The 23,779-nt window shown below is 36.7% G+C and overlaps 1 protein-coding gene across 3 annotated transcripts in view; it reads right to left on the bottom strand.

Moving 5' to 3' along the window:
• Positions 1-20,133, bottom strand: part of zgc:158403 (tetratricopeptide repeat protein 39A) — a 52,910-nt gene extending 32,777 nt beyond the window's left edge. The window contains exons 1-3 of one of the 3 annotated variants that reach the window (XM_056453175.1): positions 19,873-20,132; positions 13,218-13,322; positions 5,987-6,118 (exon numbers count right to left, since the gene is read on the bottom strand). In XM_056453175.1, the coding sequence (XP_056309150.1) occupies positions 5,987-6,118; positions 13,218-13,322; positions 19,873-19,907 (272 nt within the window). In that variant the 5' untranslated portion in view covers positions 19,908-20,132. Of the gene's footprint in view, positions 1-5,986; positions 6,119-13,217; positions 13,323-19,872 lie in introns of those variants that run through there. The other 2 variants (XM_056453176.1, XM_056453177.1) reach the window with 2 other exon arrangements.
• Positions 20,134-23,779: the final 3,646 nt, after the last annotated feature.

Raw genomic sequence — 23,779 nt, 5'->3', positions numbered from 1 at the left:
AATGGTCGTGCCCAACTGAGCCTGGTTTCTCTCAAGGTTTCTTTTCTTCACTTTCGCCAATTAGTGAAGTTTTTTCCCTCTCCGCTGTCGCCACTGGCTTGCATGGTTCGGGATCTGTAGAGCTGCGCATCGTTGGATTTGCTCTTCAGTATTTGGACTCTCAGTAGTGATTTTTAAACCACACTGAACTGAGCTAAACTGAACTGAACTTAAACTCTGAAAACTGAACTGTTCCAATGTACTATGACCTTTTATGTGAAGCTGCTTTGACACAATCTACATTGTAAAAGCGCTATACAAATAAAGGTGAATTGAATTGAATTGATGTGATGTGCGCGAATGTTAAAAAGCCTACGCGCTCCCGTTTACTTGCGTGAAGCAACCGTGCCTAGAGGAAACACAGCTGGTGTAATCGGTTCTCTTTGAGATAGACTGGACAAAAGCAATGATCGATAACCCACAGTCCTGCTGCTTTCATATATATTTATCCTTTTGTAAGCAGCAGCGGTCACTGCTTTCGTTTTAATTATTCTTTGAACAGATTATTAACAGGCCTAACATTAACCGTGTGCGCGTGATCATCCTTTCAGTTTACACACACACAGTATGTTTTTTCGCCTGCTTTCTTTGCTTACAGTTATTTTTGTTAGTATAGTTTGACTACCATTTTTTACAATAACATTGCTTTAATAGGAGATTAACTCCCCATTTATGTGTAGTTAACTGGTGATCTGGGATCTTTAGCCAGGACAGATTACTGTGCATATTTTAGACACGTCAATTTTTTTTAAAGAAAAGTTTTGTTGAATTAAAAAGTGTGTGTACATAGCTGCATCTTGCTTGTTTTGACACATTATTTAAAATTTGTGGCTAAGAAATAATTATTTATTTTTGGTGTGGTCGGAAATAAATTTGGTAAATCCTTAGTTTTGAGCCCTGGGTTGTGTTTCCCAAACAACGACATAACTCGTGGCTGAACAATCATAGTATGATGCATCGTTTGGGAAATGAACGATGTAGTGACGAGTGTTTCCCCAAAACCTGTAGTTTCTCTGTTGCAGATCCATAGTTTGAACCACGTTAGTTATAACGTAAAACGCCCATAATGATGCGCTGAACGGGGTGGAGTAACAACTTCTTTGCAAAAGAACCCCATAATTCATTTGTGCAAATTATATCGTTTTACACACACTTAAAAAAATATTCAATATTAGTTTTGACAAAAACATGCACTCTTTTCCCATATTAATTGAAATATATGTTAATGGCACATATAGGACCTATATTTCCTTTACAAATATTATTGAGAACATTACATATTCTATTCTAAAACAAAAAATAACTTTAAAACATAAAAGCTAACACTTATTCTACACATCATATATTAAATAAATGAGGCCATTTATTAAGAAATTAAATGTAATATCTATTATTAATTAGGAAATAAAGGAAATCCTACTTTAATACAAATATAAATGATAATGATGACGATTATTATTATTATTAAGTAGGATATTGTTTGTTTATTTTTGAAGTCTACTTTTACAATTTGACACATGCAAACCACTGCAGAAATGTTCTAACCAACAGGCCCATGTCATATACAGCTGAAGTCAGAATTATTAGCCCCCTTTTGAATTTTCTTTTTTTTTATCAAATATTTCCCAAATGATGTTTAACAGAGCAAGGAACTTTTCAAAGTATGTCTGATATTTTTTTTTTCTTCTGGTCTTATTTGTTTCATTCGACTAGAATTCAAGGATTTTTTAATTTTTTAAAATCCATTTTAAGGTCAAAATTATTAGCCCCTTTAAGCTATTTATTATAGTCTACAGAACAAACCATCGTTATACAATAACTTGCCTAATTACTCTAACCTACCTAGTTAACCTAATTAAACTAGTTAAGCCTTTAAATGTCACTTTAAGCTGTATAGAAGTGTCTTGAAAAATATCTAGTCAAATATTATTTACTGTCATCATGGCAAAGATAAAATAAATCAGTTATTAGAAATGAGTTATTAAAACTATTATGTTTAGAAATGTGTTGAAAAAATCTTCTCTCCGTTTAACAGAAATTGGGGGAAAAAATAAACAGTGGCTTTGTTTATGCTTTGTTTATGGTTTTTACAAGCTTTGGAGACATAACATAAATTCCGCTTTTAAATAATAGGTCACCTATAGCTCGAGCTGTGAGCTATGAGCCACGGCTGTGTTCAAAATGGCATCAATGTTTTTTAAGTGCACTGCGAAGGGAGCGCAATTGCAAACATAAAGGTCGCTGAAACTGAGCTGTAAAAAATACTTTGAAAGCAAGTTACACCTGAGAGAGATGACTTTAATGCTTTTCTTTTTAATAACTCCAAGTTTAAATGTTAGAATGTTCTAAATGTATAGGGCATAGGGGGGATAACTGGGAATAGAACACAGCCAGGAACTATGTTTCTAACTACAGCTCCCAAGGTGTAGTTGCAAGTGTACAAGTTTGCGAAGCAGTTTGCAAATGTTCCTTGGAACGATGGATTTGGGAAACGCCAAGTCAACGAACTATGTTTGTAACGACGCAACCTGCGGCATTAGTTTGCTAACGATGGTTTTCGGAAACGCACCCCTGAAAACTCATGTGAAATAAAAACTGATTGCAATGTGACACAACCCATTTGCTCATGCACATTGAGCAAGCTTCATACACAACACACAAAAAGTTAAATGAACGAGGAGGCGTGTGGAAAAACACAAAATCTACATCAAGCAATTTTAGCATGTCAAAGTTAAATTCTCCCAACAACAAAAGTGTGGCTAGTGAAAATGGCGAGTGGCTAGTAATCTACTAGGCACAGTGGCTGGTGATCAAAAAAGTTAGTCAAGCCCTGATTATATATGATAACTCTATATAAATGCAGTGCAATTTAACAAACAAATAAGATAATTTAATTATTTTAACATAATTACATAAAAAAAATACCTACAAATTGATCAATTCACCAACTAAATTAAATGAATTTTAGGAGCGATCATCTTTAGGCGGCACTGTGGCTCAGTGGTTAGCACTGTCACCTCACAGCAAGAAGGTCACTGGTTTGACTCCCCGCTGGGCCAGTTGGCATTTCTGTGTGGAGTTTGCATGTTCTCCCCATGTTGGCGTGGGTTTCCTTCGGGTGCTTTGGTTTCCACCACAGTCCAAAGACATGTGCTATAGGTGAATTGGACGAACTAAATTGGCCATAGTGTATGAGTGAGTGTGTGAGTGTATGGGTGTTTCCCAGTACTGCATCCGCAGCGTAAAACATATGCCGAACAGTTGGCGGTTCATTCCGCTGTGGCGACCGCTGATAAATAAGGGACTAAGCCGTAGGAAAATGAATGAATGAATTCATCAATTATGAGTGAACTACATATCTATTATCTGAACTACGTTTTCAAACAGATTACAAAATTTGCCTTTTTATTTGCATTTATAAACCAATATTTTACTTATTCCTTTACACTATTAAAATGAATAAACTTAATTCCTAATATCATTTTAAGTGACTCTCCAACTACTTTAAGGCATTTACAATTCAAACATCCTCCTGAAAGAGTGACGTTAATTTGCACAGGAGGGATTTAGCAGAAGATCTCACAGAAGGATCTCCCTCATGACTCACTGTTTCTTAAGCAAACCGAAAGTGAGCTGATGTGTGAACACTAATATAGTCAAATCCACCCACAATCACTCATCTGGATTAATGCTGCAGGTAACATGGGAAATGCATGGTGTATATAACCACAAGAACATACAATTGAAGTCAGAACTATTAGTCCCCCGCTGTTTTTTTCTCTCAATTTCTGTGTAATTGAGCACAATTTTCTGAACAGTCTTTTACTGACACTGAAGAAGGTACAGCACACGAGTCGCTATTTCAATATTAGGGACGAAAATGAAAGCTGTCAAACTGCGTCTCTGCCTCGCTCTCTCTCTTTCTCTCACTTTGGACATTTGACACGTGTTTGTGAGGTAACTTTTTCTCTCCTCTCGGCTGTTTAAGCGATACTCATGAATACAGACACGAGCGTGTTTATAGAGCAAGTTTTCTCCACTGCGTCTATTATGGATAACCTGTGATAGGCCATCTAAGCTGAATGATCAGGGGAGAAGGGCCTTAGTCAGGGAGGTGATCAATAACCCGATGGTCACTCTGTCTGAGCTCCAGCGTTCTTCTGTGGAGAGAGGAGAACCTTACAGAAGGACAATCATCTGTGCAGCAATCCACCAATCAGGCCTGTATGGTAGAGTGGCCAGACGGAAGCCACTCTCTGCCTTGAATTTGCCAAAAGGCATCTGAAGGACTCTCAGACCATAAGAAACAAAATTCTCTGGTCTGATGAGACTAAAGTTGAACTCTTTGGAGTGAATGCCAGGTGTCACATTTGGAGAAAACCAGGCACCGCTCATCACCAGGCTAATACCATCCCTACAGTGAAGCATGGTGGTGGCAGCATCATGCTGTGGGGATGTTTTTCAGCAGTAGGAATTGGAAGACTAATCAGGATAGAGGGAAAGATGAATGCAGCAATGTACAGAGACATCCTGAATGAAGACCTGCTTCAGAGTGCTCTTGACCTCAGACTGGGGTGACGGTTCATCTTCCAGTAGGACAATGACCCAAAGGACACCGCCAAAATATCAATGGAGTGGCTTCACAACAGCTCGGGGAATGTCTTTGAGTGACCCAGCCAGAGTCCAGACCTAAATCCTATTGAACATCTCTGGAGAGATCTGAAAATGGCTGCACACCGTCACTTCCGATCCAACCTGATAGAGCTTGAGAGGTACTGCTAAGAGAAATCTGCAAAAATTCCCAAAGACAGGTGTGCCAAGCTTGTGGCATCATATTCAAAAAGACTTGAGGCTGTAATTGCTGCCAAAGGTGCATCAACAAAGTATTGAGCAAAGGCTGTGAATACTTCTGTACATGTGATTTTTCAGGTTCTTTATTTTAATAAATTTGCGAAAAAAAAAAAATCCTTTTTCACATTGTCATTATGGGGTATTGTGTGTAGAATTTAAAGGAAATAAATGAATTTAATCCATTTAGGAATAAGGCTGTAACATAAAAAAATTTGGAAAAAGTGAAGCGCTATCAATACTTTCCGGATGCACTGTATCATGAACAGTGCTGACAGTTTAGAGTCAATCGCAGCCCCTGCTGGGTGGGTGAAGACAATGACCAATCATAGAAGTGTAAGAACTCACTCGACAGCGCTCAAAAAGTGGGATAATATTTACATTAGTTTATTTGCTATAAATGCTCATGTTGTCCTCTGTGATTGTATTTGAGTTTTGTTTGATACATTCACAAAAAAAAAAAAAAGAGCGTTTTCTTTGAGCAGGTAAAATTAAAGGTACAGTTCATTTATCTGTTCATTTATCTGTTTGTATAAAAAACTAAATTATATTACAAATAATATATAAATATATTTATAAATTAATTTAAAAATTCTTGTGTTTTGAAAAAATTTTATAATGGTGTATGGAAAGCCTTGTCAATGCACCGTGATGCACTGAGATAACGAATTGAACGCAATCGATGGCAGGATAATCATAACTGAACCAAACCATGAGACCAGTGTAAGTTCACACCCCTAACAAATTCCTTGCTCTGTCAAACATGATTTGGGAAATATTTGAAAAAGAAAAAATAAATAAATGCACAGGTGTGCAAATCATTTTGACTTCAGCTGTATGCAATGCATGGTGTATATAACCACAAGAACATATAGCCTAGCACAAGTCTTCCACTCCATTTAATTTATGTTATGTAAAGCCAATAAAAGTCCTCATTAGACATGACCAGCTGCCTGTTTAAAGCCACGCAGCTACATCTCCATGCAAATACAAGCAAATCAGGTCAGCTGACATGGAAATGAGCCCATTTGCCTAAAGTTTAAAGGTCGCGGGAGAAGTTCTCTCCACGAGTGCGTTGTTATTTTGGCTCCGTGTCTACCTCTGGCACACCTCCTGAGCGCTCTTCATCGTGTTCCCAGCATGCATGATGTCGTCTTGTTGGAAGGTCATCATGGCCTGCATCTCTAATACTGTGGCATAGATCAAAGCGTGATACATGCTCTCCTTAGACCTGGAACACAACACAAATGCTTTTACACACACACACACATACACTGCCAGTTCACACTTTATTGCAGGCAAACACAGAGAAGGTTAATTGTTTAAAGTCAGCGTGAACCGGAAGTTGCCGAGACCTTTATTTCAGTATGCTGATGTACTTTCAACAGAAATGGAATATTGAGTAGGAGGCGGAGCTTTCCATTTGCGCATCATTCCCTCGTCTCGTGGCAAACCAATAGTGGCCGAAGCCGTGAAACTGACATTATCAGAAAATGACTGTCACTCCAAATGCAAAAGCAGACAGTCAGACTTTGAATAACATGCAGTATCGTTATTTATATCTGTATTGACAATATATTAGGTAAAACGTGCTGGGTTCACAGTTTCTTCCTGTTGTCCCAACACACATTGATTAAGTTAACTTGATCGTTTTTACAAATTTAAGCAGATTGAACATAAAAAAAATGAGTTGTCGGAATGAAAAAGAAACTGTTGATTTAACTCATTTTAATTAGGTAGTTTGAACAAGCACCAAAATCCACATTAATATGCTCACTTTTGTAGAAAATCTGAAAATCTGGGTTTACGTAGGGAGAGTCGAATAATATGGAGTATTGTGTTTAATGCATGTTTAAGCATTGTGTCTTATCACTCAGCTCTTACTGCACTATATGGGGGGGAAGAAAACCAATACACTGTTCTCCATTTATGCAGAGGTTGATATCAATTCCTGGCTGTGTTCACATTTACATTATGGCTTCAAAATACAACAGTACATCTCTGTCTGTCTCTTTTGTCGAGTTAAATTATAATTTAGCCTTATATTTTATATTAGGTTGCTCTGTCTAGTCTGGTGGTTTATATTAGATAGCTCACTCACTCCATGCTTAAATAAACATCTCCTCTAATGAAAGAGCACCTATTTTACCGCTTTTACAAGATGTAAGATAAGTCTTTTGTGTCACAGAATGTGTTTGTAAAGTTTCAGCTCAAAATACCCATCAGATTATTTATTATGTAATGTAGAATCTGCCCATTTTGGTGTCTGAGGACAAGGTAGCTGTTTTTTAGCCTGTGGCTTCAAATGTAAATGAGCTGCTTCTCACCGCCCACCACTTTAACGTGCTTGTCTGCTTTTCATGCATTACATCAGCTAAACAGCCGTTAGTGATAGAGACAGACACAGATAAAGCTGAAATAAGGTCACTTTTCAAAAGTACCTAGTTAGTTTATTTGATGTATTTGTGGTGGAGTTTATTCAAGCCTTTCTGTAATGATGAGTCTCACACAAATGCCGTTTGTGGCCGTGGATATTATAGCGGTTAAGAATTAAATGGCAATTTTACTCTATTTATTAAAAACATGCAAGTTTAAAAATGTTTTAAACTTGTAAAACTAATTATTAAGGAGCAGCTGATCGCAGAGTGTTGTGACAAATATTTTTATCCCAGTTTCTTCGCAAAAAATGCTCTGTGGACATGTGCATTCATGTTATTATGGAGACATGGCACCTGACAATCAATTATGTGGGTGAGGAAAACCACACTCCTACGTCACGTTGCGGTGGGCCTTAAAATGGGAGGGATTTGGATCCTATTTTAAAGACTTCTTGTTTTTATATCAACCCAATAAGACAGTGGACACACTATACCTACGCACAGTTCTGTGCAAACAGCTTACAAAAGGTGCCCTTTAACAGGTCATCTACTCAGTTTCTTATATTTTTTTGACAAATAAAAATATGATTATTTTGGACATTTATTTCAGAGTACATCATGCTGTGTGTGAGAGAGAGAGAGAGAGAGAGAGAGAGAGAGAGAGAGAGAGAGAGAGAGAGAGAGAGAGAGAGAGAGAGAGAGAGAGAGAGAGAGAGAGAGAGAGAGAGAGAGAGAGAGAAAAAAAAAAAAAAAAGGAGCAAGCAGTAAGAGCTGCGTCACAGCAGAGCTCATAAATATTCACAACCGTCCTAAATATGGTCAATCAGGACTTTCTGATTCTAGGGGTATTTTATGGGTTAATAAAGGAGCATATGAAATCATTTCTGGAGAATTTTTGCACGTACCTAAGCCACATACCTACAATTAGGCCATACTAAGTTTACTTCATGTAATAAATACTAAAAAAACTGAAGAGATGTGTATAAAAGTGTATAGATGACCATCGTCAAGTGGTTGTACATGACCATCCTATTACTTAGAGATCTATAAGTACTTGGGCATTTACGTTGACAGTTCTTTCACATGGGAAACACACAAAGAGTGGGGTTGCTCTCGTTTACACCAGAGATGTTTTTGTTACAGACGTTGCGTCTTTTTGGAGTTAACAAGAAGCTTATGATGTTGTTTTATAAAGCGGTTCTTGAAAGCAATGTTAGATATGGTATCACAGTCTGGTATGGCAACCTATCTGTATAGTGTAAATCTAAGTTGATGCATCTCTTAAAGACAGGATGGAAAATTGTTGGGCAAGATGAATATTTTAACCCTCAAGTTTTGTATGAGAATTGTTTCCTCAATCAAGTGGAAAGGATTCTGAATGATCCAACTTTTTGTATTCACATTATGAACTGCTTCCCTCTGGTAGAAGATATAGAGTCCCCAAGTGTAGGCTGAACAGATATAAGAAGTCCTTTGAACCTGTTTCAGTGGGTTTACTTTACAAGCGTTTATCTTAATTAGCATTATAATTATTGTAACTACTGTATTTTGTGTGGTCTTTATTGTTTGTTTTTATGGAATGGCTGTAGCAATATGGTGATGCCCATAACAAATTTCTTGTCAATGACAATAAAGTTTTACTAACTAACTAACTAACTAACTAACTAACTAACTAACTAACTAACTAACTAACTAATAATGAAATGAATTTAAAAATGACTGCATTTCCATTCTTTTATACCCCTTTTTACAGGATATAAAATAAGTCTCTGATGTTGCTAGAGTGTGTATGTGAAGGAGGATTCTAAGGGCCCACGCACTTTTTGGGGCCCCAGAATTACAATTAGGGTGCCCAATCCACCCCCATCCCCCCGCTCTTCACGTTCATCCTCTCCAAAAAATGTTATTTATCTTCCAAGTATGCCTTATTTTCACATCCCTGTCTGTGTTTATGAATAGATCATTGAATTATTGACTTGCTCCTTTCATTGCAAAACAGGTTCACTCAGGAATGAAACAGAAATGCTCGCTTCAGCATTGTTTGGAAAAAAAAACAGACAATACTACGTCTAATATGTTAAAACTAACATCTAGTTTGTTGAACTGTGGTGTAAAAATCAATATACACTCAACTCACACAGTGATTATCACAAAAGCAGCATTCTTGCTTGTCAGATTTCACTTAATCTTATCATATAAATATTAAACAGACTCTAGGGTCATTCTAGCTCCAGTTTAATAGCAGTCATCACACACTCAATTCTCTTCAACTCTCAAAACATGCTTGCTTTCGGATGCAGCTACTCAACAAATTGAGTTAATGCCTATTAATAACTGCTGAATGCATGTGGTAATTGCACTGCTGTAGTAGTACAGTTGCAAAACGTTCTTAAAATGTTTTTAAACAACTTTTGCCCTATGTGCTGCCTGTGAAATCAATCTCTGATAAGGCAATGAGGCAACCAAAGCTCTCAGATGCAGCCACAAAGTTAGCTAAACTGTTGACTAGCTACCTAAAAATTAGCATCAGTTGTAAAAAGCCACTAAAATATCCAGTAAACTATCAGTAGTAAAACTAAAGTTCCTGCCACTTCAATGCAAGAACATGAATGAATGAATATGCACCGATCCCAATTCAATCTTGCAAGTGCGCTATATTCTGTGTTATTCATAAGCCAACAAAAGCCATGAAGGTAGCCTATTATAAGGCACTAGAAAATTGTCATGTAGGCCTACTACATCCCAGATGTTCTGAAGCCTTTCTATATTTTAATGTGAAGTACAGATGAATGTTCCAGTGGTTAAACTCATGTTCAATTCAGCGCTTCCCTCCACTGCGCCTGTCAATCATTCTCCATTCATTTGCAATTTGATTCATTCAGTCGCGTTCATTAATGACAACATGAAAAACTTTCTTCAAGACTATTTATTCATGTTAGTTTAAATAATTAGTATAGAAATGCATCTAGTTTTGCATTAAATGGCTTTATTTTGACCTGCAACATTGCTGTTTGTAAATCATGTTGCGCTGTGTCTGTTAGATCAGCAGATCACATTCGCAACACTGGAGTAGAGAGGGTTACTACCTGCTCTTCACACACAAAGTAGGCCTACCTGCAATTTTAAATTAGAAAAGGCTCAATAATACAATTTAACAGATCCTCAACGCACTGATTTCTTCCCTTTGTGCTGCTAAGTTTTGGAAATTGCCACAGATAACAGAGGGCACTGTGTCTCAGTGATGCATCAAGCGATTCATTCACACAGCAGTTGCGTATACGCAACATACGCCGCTCCGTAAATTTATTCTCACATTGAGTCTTTCCATCTTTCTAACAGAGTTTATTCTTCAGAGGGGAATACTTTCAGTGCTGGTGATAGTTTGTAAAGCTTGGCTCATCGTGGTCAAAGTAGTTAATAAAACTGACAGGCACAATTTAAATTGTCATTAACAGTGAAAATCATTCAGCCTAATATAGGCTACTCTGAAACTGTGAATATTTCACTGGAATTTTATTTATAGTAATATTTTATTTAACAGAACAGTTTGTGTTTTGGCACTGAAGCATACAAGCGGACCTTTACCTAAAATGTTATTCGTTCTTCTTGTGTATTTTGTAAATAACTGACCAACAAAAAATACATTGAAACGAAGATACAAATTATACCAAACAAAATTAGTTCCAAAAAGACAATTTTTTAGACAAAAAATAAATTCAGACAAAATTATATGAACAATGAACAACTGTGTGGGCAGATGATTTGCTACGCTCCATGGAAAATAAGGATTTATTAATGCTCCGCTGTAACTGACGTATAACAATTGTGTCATATATTTGCTACATGTTTAATATAAGTCATTATTTTAAAGATTTTGTCTTGAGCATCTGATTATTCCTCTGTGCTGATGTGCTTTCTCATGGTGAGAATTGGCGAGGGAGTGTTTAAGTAATACTGGCCCAGACAGTTTAGTTTAATCTGCGTCAAACCTGCAGGAAAATATCAGACTTTGCTAAAAGGCTGGTTATTTTACCAGAGATAAGGGTCAATAGTGGTAGCCTATTGCAGATTTGGGCTGCAACTAAATATAATATTTTAATAATCGATTAATCTGTCAATTATTTTTTTAATTAATCGATTAATCCGATTTAACAAAATTCCAACCCTTTATTCAAAACTAACAAAGTGCACAAACATGTTTTCCTTAAACATCCCTGAGCTGTTATAATAATAATAATAATAATAATAATAATAATTAAATAAAAAACTAACTTAGTAGTGTTGTCCTGTTTTCAATCCAAATATCTAAAAAAAATCTTAAATCAAGATACACACTAGACAGATGAAAGAAATTATGTTTTCAGAAAAACCCACATCAAAATGAAGTCAAGCCAAATTATTTGCCAATGGGGTAAGAAAAACAGCCTTAATGAGATATAATCTCAAACAGAAGTTAAGCATCATTTAATTTTCTCATGATCCAAAAAAGGCTTTAGTCTTGCAATACAAAGTGCAAAGTAGCTCAACCACCGCTGCTTTACTTCTGTTATTAAACCCTTTCACTGGTGAGTTTAAAAGATTCTATCTGGCCCTGGGAATTCTGCTGGCATTGGTGCGTGAGATCTTCAGCTCGGCTAGTTTTTTTTATAATCAAATGTCTCCGCGTCGCGTGACACGACGAATCGATTATGAAATATGTTGCCAACACTTTTAGTAATTGACTTAATCGATTCGTTGTTGCAGCCCTATTACAGATTTCAAAGAAAAATCTCAATATTAAAGAAGGAAACATGAGCTGGACCACAACAGATCATATCAATGTCATAACAAATGCTCAAATAATGTAGTCTATAGTGTATAGCAAGCATCATGTTTTAGTTAGATTGTGCCGTCTGTCATATACAGTAGGCCTATAGGTCTGTTGTTATTTTTACTAAAGAAGATATATTATTTGAGTTTATCACCAGAACTATAGAAACTGTATTACGTTAAAAAGAATGCACAGTATCAGGATTCAATTCAAATCATCTTTATTTGTATAGCGCTTATACAATGTAGATTGTGTCAAAGCAGCTTCACATAAAAGGTCATAGTAAATAGTAACAGTGTAGTTCAGTTTTCAGTGTTTAAGTTCAGTTCAGTTTAGCTCAGTTCAGTGTGGTTTAATAATCACTACTGAGAGTCCAAACACTGAAGAGCAAATCCAACGATGCGCAGCTCTACAGATCCCAAACCATGCAAGCCAGTGGCGACAGCGGATTGGATTGGAAAATTTTGGTCGATACCCAAAATTTTGGTATCAGTTCCAAAAAAATGGTATCGGTTGCTTTAAACTATTGCATTAATTTCCCTAAAAAAACTGAATGTTAATTAAAGATATCTGTACATTAAAGTGGGATTGTAGCTAAACAAAACTAAATAAAAAAAATAATAATAAAATTACCTTTCAAGCTCAGACTATCCACAATCTCTCCTAGAGTACTACAATCAAACCATGGTTTTTACAGCCTGAAACCAAGCCCTCTGTACATCCAGTGAGGTCTGTATATAAAACAGGAGGGCTGGCGCCACTTGAGCATGTAGTTTCATTCTTCCTCTTCAAGTCTTCCAGCTATACATTAATGAAATATCTCTACGAGTGAGTATTGTCAGAAGCGAGGGTGTGATCTTTAGGTAAACACTTCACATCCTGGAGAAGGGAGTGTGTCTGACGCAATTATCCACCACAACGGGAATCAACCAAGCCATCACACAGGATTAAACAGGTACTTCATACTATTAAACAAGCATTTCATTTGGAGGCACGTTTGCAGATGCCAAACATTACATTTGGTTGTATTGGTTTCTATCTCTGTATACAGGTCAGATTGCTAATTGTTGATAACAGGGGTGGAAAAATGAGGAAAAAGAAATATAGAGGAAAGTAAATGAAGTAAATGAGAGTTTGCTTACCGGGGCCGCAGTTTGTCTAAACTCTCATTAAAGTGGTTATTGAGAAACAGATCCAAGGCCTCCATGCATTCATCAAGGCAGGCCTGCAAGGACATCTGTCTGGAGCTGAAATATATGTAGATAAACACAAATTAAAATTTTTATGATGATAAACAATTTTTTTTAAATTATTGCTTGCTAAGGGTGAAAAAATTATTAAATTATTGCGGCATCACGGTGGCGCAGGGGGCAGCACAATCGCATCACAGCAAGAAGGTCGCTGGTTCAAGCCCCGGCTGGGTCAGTTGCATTTCTGTGTGGAGTTTGCATGTTCTCCTCGTGTTCGCATGAGTTTCCTCCGGTTTCCTCCACAGTCCAAGACATGCGCTATAGGTGAATTGAATGAACATGGGGAAAACATGCAAACTCCACACAGAAATGCCAACTGACCCAGCCGAGGCTCAAACCAGCGACCTTCCTAAAATAAATATATTTGTACACAGAAATCCTTAAGAATTCATTTTAAAAAGTATCATGTATTTATTGAATACAAAATATAAATATATTAGTAAATGTACACTTTGTAAAAACACTGATACATTATATGAAACTAATGATTTTTTAAATACATACAAATCTCACATTTAATAATTTTGTCAATAAAATGGCTTTTAAAAAATTCAAAACTGCTTTTATTCTAGCCAAAATAAAACAAATAAGACTTTCTGCAGAAGAAAAAATATTATCAGACATACTGTGAAAATTTCCTTACTCTGTTAAACATCATTTGGGAAATAAAATAAATAATTTTTTTAATTGATATTCATACAATCTATTTTATCTGCACAAAAAAATATAAAACATTTAAAAATTATAAAAACGGCAACACAGTAGCACAGTGGGTAGCACGATCACCTCACAGCAAGAAGGTCGCTGGTTCGAGCCCCAGCTGGGTCTGTTGGCCTTTCTTTGTGAAGTTTGCATGTTCTCCCAGTGTTGGCGTGGGTTTCCTCCAGGTGCACAGGTCCAAAAAACATGCACTATTGATCCTTATTCTCCGCGTACGAGTGGGCGCAGCCATTTGAATCATTTTGGCTCGAGACTTCCGGTCTCATTCACTTCCATTCATTTTTAAACGTTAAAAACAGCTCGTTTTGCTGCTTGGTGTTGCTAACTGATATTTTCTTATTATATTATTCTACTTTGTCTGTATTGTCATGCAAACACTTGTTTGTGGAGTAAGTAGTTTGACCGTTTTCTGCCGTTTATTATTCCTAGTCATTTCTCCCATCGGCAGCTGAATCGGACGTTCTAAAACAATCGCAAAAACGAGCGCACTTCCGCATCGCAGAATAAGGTCAATAGGTGTATTGGGTAACCTACATTGTTCGTAGTGTAAGTGTGTGAATGTGTGTATGGGTGTTTTCCAGTGTTGGGTTGCAGCTGGAAGGGCATCCGCTGCGTAAAATATATGCTGGATAAGTTGGTGATTCATTCCGCTGTGGTGACCCCAGATTAATAAAGGGACTAAGCCGATAATAAAATGAATATATAAAAACATAAAATATACAGTTGATATCAGATTTATTAAACCCCTTTGAGTTTTTTCTTTTAAAAATATTTCCAAAATGATGTTTAACAGAGCAAGGAAATTTTCACAGTATGTCTGATAATATTTTTACTTCTGGAGAAAGTCTTATTTGTTTTATTTTGGCTAAAATAAAAGCTGTTTTTAATTTTTTAAAAACCATTTTAAGGGCAAAATTATTAGTCCCTTTCAGCTATATTTTTGTTTGATAGTCTACAGAACAAACCATCACTATACAATAAGTTGCCTAATTACCCTAACCTGCCTAGTTAACCTAATTAACCTAGTTAAGCCTTTAAATGTCACTTTAAGCTGTATAGAAGTGTCTTGAAAAATATCTAGTCAAATATTATTTACTGTCATAACGGCAAAGATAAAATAAATCAGTGATTAGAAATGAGTTATTAAAACTATTATGATTAGAAGTGTGTTGAAAAAAAAATTGGGCTAATAATTCTGACTTCAACTGTATACTGTATACTGCATGTATGTATGTGTGTATGTATGTATGTATGTGTATATATATATATATATATATATATATATATATATATATATATATATATATATATATATATATATATATATATATATATATATATATACACATATATACATATATATACATACATATATTCATACATACATACATATATATATATATATATACGCATACACATTGTAGCATATAATGAAATAATATTAAAGCATTGATTAAACAAAATAATTAAATCAATAATTGTAACATTTAATAGTACTGCATCTAATTATTTAATTAAATCTGGGTTCATCTTCAGGCGACAACTTTTCCCCAAAGCTCCTAAAGTAAAGTAAACCCACATGCACAGACACCAAAGTCATGTTGAAATTGGTGACATTTTATACTAAATACCAAGACAGCATTAAGACTTGTGAACGGTGGCCTTTATTAATTATGGATGCTCCCTGATGCAGAGTTTTCATCACTGGACCACTGACGATATATTTAGCAGGACTAATTAATGTCAACTGGTCGATCCTGTTTGTAGTTGCCAATTCAGCTTAGAGTCGATAAGCGTTCGCATAAATGCAAAGTAAGCAGTGGTGGATGAAGTACACCCAACAAGGACTGGAGTAAAAGATGCCCAAATAAAATATTACTAATAGTTTTATATTTTTACTATTGGTCAATTTTTAAATTACTAATTTTAACTTACTTGATATTTAATTTACTGAAGTAATTATTGCTTAATGTCTTTCTTTTGCAAGGAATTACTTAATTTTATCAAGTATTATTCATCAAAACTTGTCATACTCCGATAACTAATGCTGGCAGACTAAGTATTGATAATTCAATTGTGCAACAAAACAAAACATTCATTCGGCTTAGTCCTCTATTTATCAGGGGTCGCCACAGCAGAATGAATCGCCAACTATTCTGGCATATGTTTTACACAGCGGATGCCCTTCCTGCCACAACCCAGTACTGGGAAGCACACTCTCACATTCACACACACACACACACACTACGGCAATTTAGTTCATCCAATTCAGCACTTGTCTTTGGACTGTGGGGGAAACCGAAGCACCCGGAGGAAACCCACACGAACATGGGGAGAACATGCAAACTCCACACAGAAATGCCAACTGGGCCAGCTGGAACTCGAACCAGCGACCTTCTTGCTGTGAGGCGACAGTGCTAACCACTGAGTCACTGTGTCACCAAAAAAAAAAACTAAAGTATATTATTTAGCTTAGCACCATTTAGCTTAGTAGCTAAAACTTACTCATTCAGGGGCAGGAACAGGCGGACGTAGAACAACTTTAATCATAAGGTAAACACAAAACAGCTCCTCAACAGGACTTCACACTTGTAAACACTCGCTCCAACCGGCTCTCTGCGCCGCCCACGTGTGTCAAGGCTACCAAACCGACCAATCACAGAGCTTGCGCTATGTGTCTTCGCAACGTATAGTTACAGTACATTTTTGAGAGGTGCGTGGGTATGCAACCACACGAAGACTGCGCTGGACCATACGCGTGCAATCGATATAAATCAGTATAAATCAGCCTGAACAGAGGAGGGGTCACGTGACTCCACACACAGTAGGGAAAATAACCAATAAAATTGACCTGGGAAAATTAGATCGATTATAGGTTCTGAATTTAAATTGATTATTTTTCGATTAATCGCCCAGCCCTACCTGTATCTGTAGTTATACTCAGTAAACAGCAGTGAGTTCGGTGAACTGACGACCTTCACATTCAATGACAGTCAGTTCTGTTGAGCATGTGAAGACTATGGCAAATCTACGCTGTTTAGGAACGTGCTCAGTAGTGCTCAAATGTTAGCGGGAAATGGACGTTTTAAAATTTCAACACCGATTGGTACTGAAATTCAGTATCGTGACAACACTGCTGGTTGCACACTGATGTCTAGGGAAGCAAAGCAATAAGTCTGTGTAAAAAATTGAACATTATTTTAAGGTTGGCTCACACTGTGCAATTTTTATAATCCTGAATGATTGTAGCATATCAGACAGCATGAACATGGCTCAGCTGTCAACGTCAGACTGAACAACAATGAAGACCAAACATGAAAGCCAAACATGGAAGAACTCCCCCAGAGTTTGACGTCATCCCTCCGTGACACTTTCACTATCCTCTGTTCTGAAATGAGTCCTCACAGCAAACGTAAATAATCAGTGGCGGCAATATTGCACACAGCGTGTCTCAATAATAAAACCAGGAAGAATTTTTTTTTTTACATTTCCCCGCGCTGTCATTTGAGTTGCCGCATGGATTGCGTCATCAGATTCAGCGCTCCGATTGGTTCTTGGATTGACACTCATTGCAGCTGTTGTCACACTGCAGGAAATATCCCAGTGTGAGCAGGGCTTTAGGAATCCACCAAAACAGAAAATACTGAATGCACTTGGCCAAAAACCGAAACTGAAAATGCTTTGTAATAATTATTTATTATTTTATTAAGTGAAGTCTATTTATAAACTAATTTCGAGAGGATCACGTGCTTATGATTGCTAGCAGCTGGATCCGCATTATCCAATTCTCAATGCCCCAATCAGACGACTCCTAAGCTACTACAAATACCCTGGGTTACATTCCACCGCTATCTTCGTTTTGAAGAATCCCCCCCTTCCACCCCTACTCCTCCTTGATCCTAGAGGGGTGACACGGTGGCCCAGTGCTTAGCACTGTAGCCTCACAGCAAGAACGTCTCTGGTTCCAGGCTTTACCAAACCAGCAGACGTTTCTGTGTGGAGTTTGCACTTTCTCCCCGTGCTCATGTGGGTTTCCCCCAAGTTCCCCGGTTTCCTCCCACCATCCAAAAACATGCAACTTAAGTTAATTGACTAATACAAATCGGCACTATAGACATGCTCCTAGTAAGTAGTTATCTCTTAAGAGCAATCACTATCTGTTCATTAGTTACTACAGCGGGGGAGTTCTCGAGATCTACCTGAGCTCAAACTCACCTCTCGCCTTGCAACAGGAGGGAGCCCCGGGCTCGAGGATCTTATGAGCTCAGGGCTCTCTCCCAGGACAGCATGCCAAACAAGCTTACAATTAATCATCAGCTAAGTGTGAACTCTTGAAATACATTTAAATAGTCTTACAAAATAATATTATCATAATAGCTTAGATTATACTTAAAAGTAAACAAAGACAATAAAATAACCACATTTAATTGACAGTGAACAAGTCAAAAGGTTTCATTTTAACCAGTGTTGCTATGACAACACAGTAATGTTATTGCAAGCAGCAGGAACTAGTATACTACATAGAAAAATGTCCTTTCAGTGTGTTATTTGAGCATTTCTAGTGAGTGGTGCATATGCATAGATAAATATACACATCCACTAAAATACTATCTACAGAGTGGAATACTGAGCTGTTTTGAACTTGCTAGTTTTGCTAATAATATAGCATTTTCAATATTGCAATTACATAATATAGCAAATAATTTCATTTCATAGGACCTCAAGGCATCATCAGGAGCCACATGGATCTATGGCTAAATGTATTTTAACCTAAAAAAAGGAGTAACCACTGACTTTATGCAAATTATACCGATAACCAAGGACCACAGATTGAGCTAAACATCGTCTTTAATGTTCTACCGGAGAAAACAATTCTACTTTAGACCTTTAAATAACCTGAGGGTGAGAAAATTAACTGTAAATGTTATTTTCTGAGTGAACTACCCCTTAGCGTGCACCAATGAAAACGAGGGGAATGTTAGAGACGCAAGAAATTGAAGTAAAGTTGGTTTTATGTCCACACATTCGTTAATTTTTGAACAGTGACAATTTCTGACACGCTACTTTAAATATTGGGTCTGAAAACACATGTAGGCATGACTTGAAAACAACATTAGCACTATTTAATTGACTGCAAACGTTGCTAATATGATTTCACCATTTCGAATTTGCAAATAATGCTTCTCTGAAATTATATCAAGTAGGTGAAAGCCCAAATGTGAGGATATAAAACCAAATTTACTTCAATATGCAAGAAAACATGAGGAATAAAGTGGATGACTTTACAAGTCATTAAAGGTATCTCAAACCTTTAAAACTCTCTCAAGCCTCAATGACTCATGTACAAATACACACACACACACACACACACACACACACACACACACACACACACACACACACACACACACACAGCAGAATATAGGCTCACTAGTCAAGGTGTTTGATGTTTGCTCAGAGTACACACACAAACACACACAGCCAGCGCCTTTGGATAAGAAAATGAAAAATATGTCACAATGTGAATGATTTTACTTCAGCAACTTGCATGTAAATCATCCACAGAGCCTTCACATTCAGTCCCACTCCCAGCATTAGATTATCTAACTTGAACAACATGAGCTGAACTCAAACCAGAATCTATTGCAAAACGAGGAAGGAAGAGATGTGAAAATCTGACGTGAAGAAAAACTGCCAAAGTTAAAACACAGATATACTGAATCAGCCATTTAGAGACTTGAAGAACCACAGAGCAGGAACTCGAAATGCACAGCAATGATGCAGAGTTTTTACATCAACAGACACAAACCAACACGTCCATACTCACTTTTCTGTAACAGGTGCATTTTTCCCAGTGGACATGGTGGATTTGCTCGTGTTTTCGTCTTGTTTTGGGCCTTGAGGCCACTCACACACACCTGTTTGAAGAGCTCAGGCTCCCCGTGGAGACTTTTTCCTTCAGGTCTCGGGTGGAAACTCACCGTCAGGACTCCGCATTGAGGATGAAGGTGTGAAAACTCGAGCTGGCAGTGAATGTGGGTCAGTGTTGGACTCAAATCTACTGCTCGATTTGGCAGAAGTGGGTGTGAGATGCGAGAACGCGGAGTTCTGACTCCTCCTCAGTGCTCTCTACTGAGAGTTTAATAGCGAGATTGTAAACGCGGGGGAACTGAAGTTAGAAGCGCCATCTTGTGGAGGGGTGAATTAAAGTCCGTGTGAAATATAAAAATAGAAATGTATGTTTATATAGCGCACGTTGTTATTCTTTAGGTGAACAATTCACCCGTACAAGTTAATCCACTGAAAGAAAGAGTTTGTTTTGGTAATCGTCAATTAAAGTATGAGCATTTTCTTGCTTCTGCATTTGGTGTAATGGTTCTTCTCTGACGTCAGTTTGATGCAGTGTTGCCAGATATAGCTGACTTTTTCCAGCCTAAAAGCTGTCCAAAAAAACAGAAAAAAATAATTAATTTTGATTTATGGACCAATTACCATGTTTGTAAACAATCAGGATGCGCGCGCAGTTCGCATACCCTGCAGTACAGGTGTAGTTCACTGTCAGAATGAAGTTATTTTGCTTGTTCATGATTACCCAGGCCTTGTATAGTTCTTTGTTAGTTGTATAGTCTTTTTTTCTTGTCTTTGGCTAGGCAGAATCTCGGTTTTTAGCGCAACAAAGTGTTGAATCTGGTAATCATGGAACATTATTTCTTGCACATGACCACACAGAACAAAAATGTAAGCATCTAAAGACTTGTAGACCTTTAACTTCTCTCCTGTAAAATCACTTGGAGTTTCAATGAGATTGTATATTTGGGGCTGGATGCTCGGCCATTTCGTCTTATCAATATCCATTTGGAGGGTGCTATTGCAAATGGACCTGTCAGATGAACACCGCTAACTTTAACGTTAAGTTTGCTGAATAACTGTGCTTATCACTGGGTGACAAGCTGTTATAATACCCTAAAAACATTATGTAAATAATATATATATATAATATGTAATCAACATGACTTATTTTTAAGACAACAACAAACTCTGTACTGCATCGGATGCCATTCCCTCGCTGTAAATGCTAGCGCTCCCTTTTTTTTTTTTTCTGCAACCTCGATGCGCACACATCCTGAATGTTTACAAACCGGTAATTCGTCAATACAGCAACCAACACCAGCACTCACAGAACCACAACATAGCTGAATCACATCAAACACTGCCCTCTCTCACCCACACACTTCCCACTATGCACTTAGTGTAGATTACACTACCTATTAGAGCAGGGGTTCCCAAACTTTTCAGCCTGCAACCCCCAAAAGGACAATGCCAGTGACTTGCGACCACCAATTTCTTCTGAGGTGGTTATAAATATATAAACCTTGCACACAACAGCACACATACACCAAGAGGCAAGCCTATTCACCATTAAATTTTGAAGAACAGAGACCATCCTCCATGTTCAGTTGTGAACTGTATTTATTTGTAATGTTTGTGAGTGTCAGAAAGTTTAACCTGGTGCCATAAAATCAGTGTGCTGTGTCTTTAATATAACATAATCACCCCAGGGGTCGCAAAAAAAAAATCATAAGTCTTATGGCTTTTTATTTGCATTGTTTTTTTTAATGTAACTATTAACTACAATTTTTTCTTCTGTAGGTTATGGATAAAATATGGTAGTTCTAATAGTTTAATAAAGTGAATTTGATTTTTGGAAATCACCAAGCGACCCCATACAATAGAGTATGTTTTACTTTTGAAATGGGGTATAAATTTGTCCCATTTGGCATTTTAAATTCTTTTAAACATAGTTAGGTGCTGCTTGTCAATCAGACAACACTTCTATGTTTGTTCTTGCTGTCAATTGCGGAAATAAATTATTAATGAAAGTGTCATGATAAACCGCTGTGAGTTTAACTGCAGGCGGGGGAACTGCTCAATCTGGCAACACTGATTTGATGGCTTCAGCCAAAATATTCTTAACCATGACACATATAAGGTTTTTGTTAACTTATTATTTTAACGAAGTCTCTTAAAGCTGTGAAAAATGTAAAAGCTCTATCAAAAAGTTATAATGAATCTGTATTTGGTGTCTTGAGAATGCCTTCCATTTTGTTTTTGTATTTTTTTCCTTTTTTAAATTTTAATTATCTTTGGACCTTTTGTTTTGATGCCTGTTTTTTTCTGTACCTGTAATTTACAAATGCACAACAACAAAATGAATAAAGAACTAAAAATTACCACACCCGCTTACCGTTAGTTTGCTATGAGAGGTTGATCTGCAAAAAGAAAGCCCTGTCCCCTACTCAACATTCTGTTTCAGGCAGAGGTACATCAACATACTGAAATAAAAGTCTCAGCAACTTCCGTTTCACAATCACACGATTAATCACAAACCATCCAATGGAAGAATAAAGAATTATTTGATGACTTGCTTATAAAGTGTATTAAGATTTCCTAAATGATAAAGTATATGTAGAAATATAACAAAATATGTAATCTACAAGTTTAGTCACAAATATTTAAGTAACTAAACTAAAGATTTGACATAAATGCATTTAAATAAAAGTTAATAACTAAGAAAATATAAGGTGACTAATTTAGATAATCATTTAAATCAGATATTTAGGAATATTTTTTTAGATTTATTTAATTAATTATTGTTCAACTTTTGGAACAACTTTGCTTCAAAAGTTCCGAACGTCAAGGGATTTTTGTTCTTCTTCATTAAAAAAAGCAACTGTACATAATTTTTCACTATTCAACGTACAAAAGTATAAGTAAACAATATATTTGTCATTTATTCAAAACATAGTAAGCAGTTTAAGTGAAAACACATCTAAATTATTTAAATGTAGCTCTTCCAACTTGTACCTGAAAGATTAACAACAATAAAAATACTGAAAAAAGATCATTGGTGACATCAAAAGTGTCCTACATTTATACACGACACTGAAATGTGGAATGTTTTCAGAAATATCTTCTGTACTTTACACCTCCTCGACCATGTTTGTTTATTTATTTAATTATTTTATTAGGTAAAAAGTAGTTACAAGAAATATAAACATAACTTTAGATACACAGGTATGATAATATTAATGAACAATAGGATATAGGGGAAAAGATAAGAAAATAATAAGTAAATAATAAAATACAGAAATAAATACAAAAAATATAAAAATAACAAAATAAATAATGTAGTAATGATAACAGCAAACAGTGACTACAGTACCTGGCAATAGTCTTGTCGTCGATCCCAGTTGTAAGCGCAACAAATAATAACTTGACGTCTAGTTGAGCATTTGAAAAAGTGGCAGAAGGTAGATTTTTCTGTTGAACTGCATCCTAAACATCACAAATACTGCAGAAGACCTATTGGAACTGGCGTGGACCCAAGATTCTCACAAAAATCTGTCAAGTTTGGTGAAGAAAAAAATCATGGTTTGGGGTTACATTCAGTATGGGTGTGTGCGAGAGATCTGCAAAATGGATGACGACATCAACAGCCTGAGGTATCAAGACATTTGTGCTGCCCATTACATTACAAACCACAGGAGAGGGAAAATTCTCAAAATGCTCCAGGATTGGCCAACCCAGTCACCAGACATGAACATTATTGAGCATGTCTGGGGTAAGATGGAGGAGGAGAAGGCGGCATTAAAGATGAATCCAAAGAATCTTGATGAACTCTGGGAGTCCGGCAAGAACGCTTTCTTTGCCATTCCAGATGACTATTAATAAGT

This window comes from Danio aesculapii, chromosome 3, assembly GCF_903798145.1.
Source record: "Danio aesculapii chromosome 3, fDanAes4.1, whole genome shotgun sequence".
NCBI classification, from domain to species: domain Eukaryota; kingdom Metazoa; phylum Chordata; class Actinopteri; order Cypriniformes; family Danionidae; genus Danio; species Danio aesculapii.
Note: the sequence above shows the minus strand (reverse complement) of the source record. Positions and strands in the feature narration are given on the sequence as shown.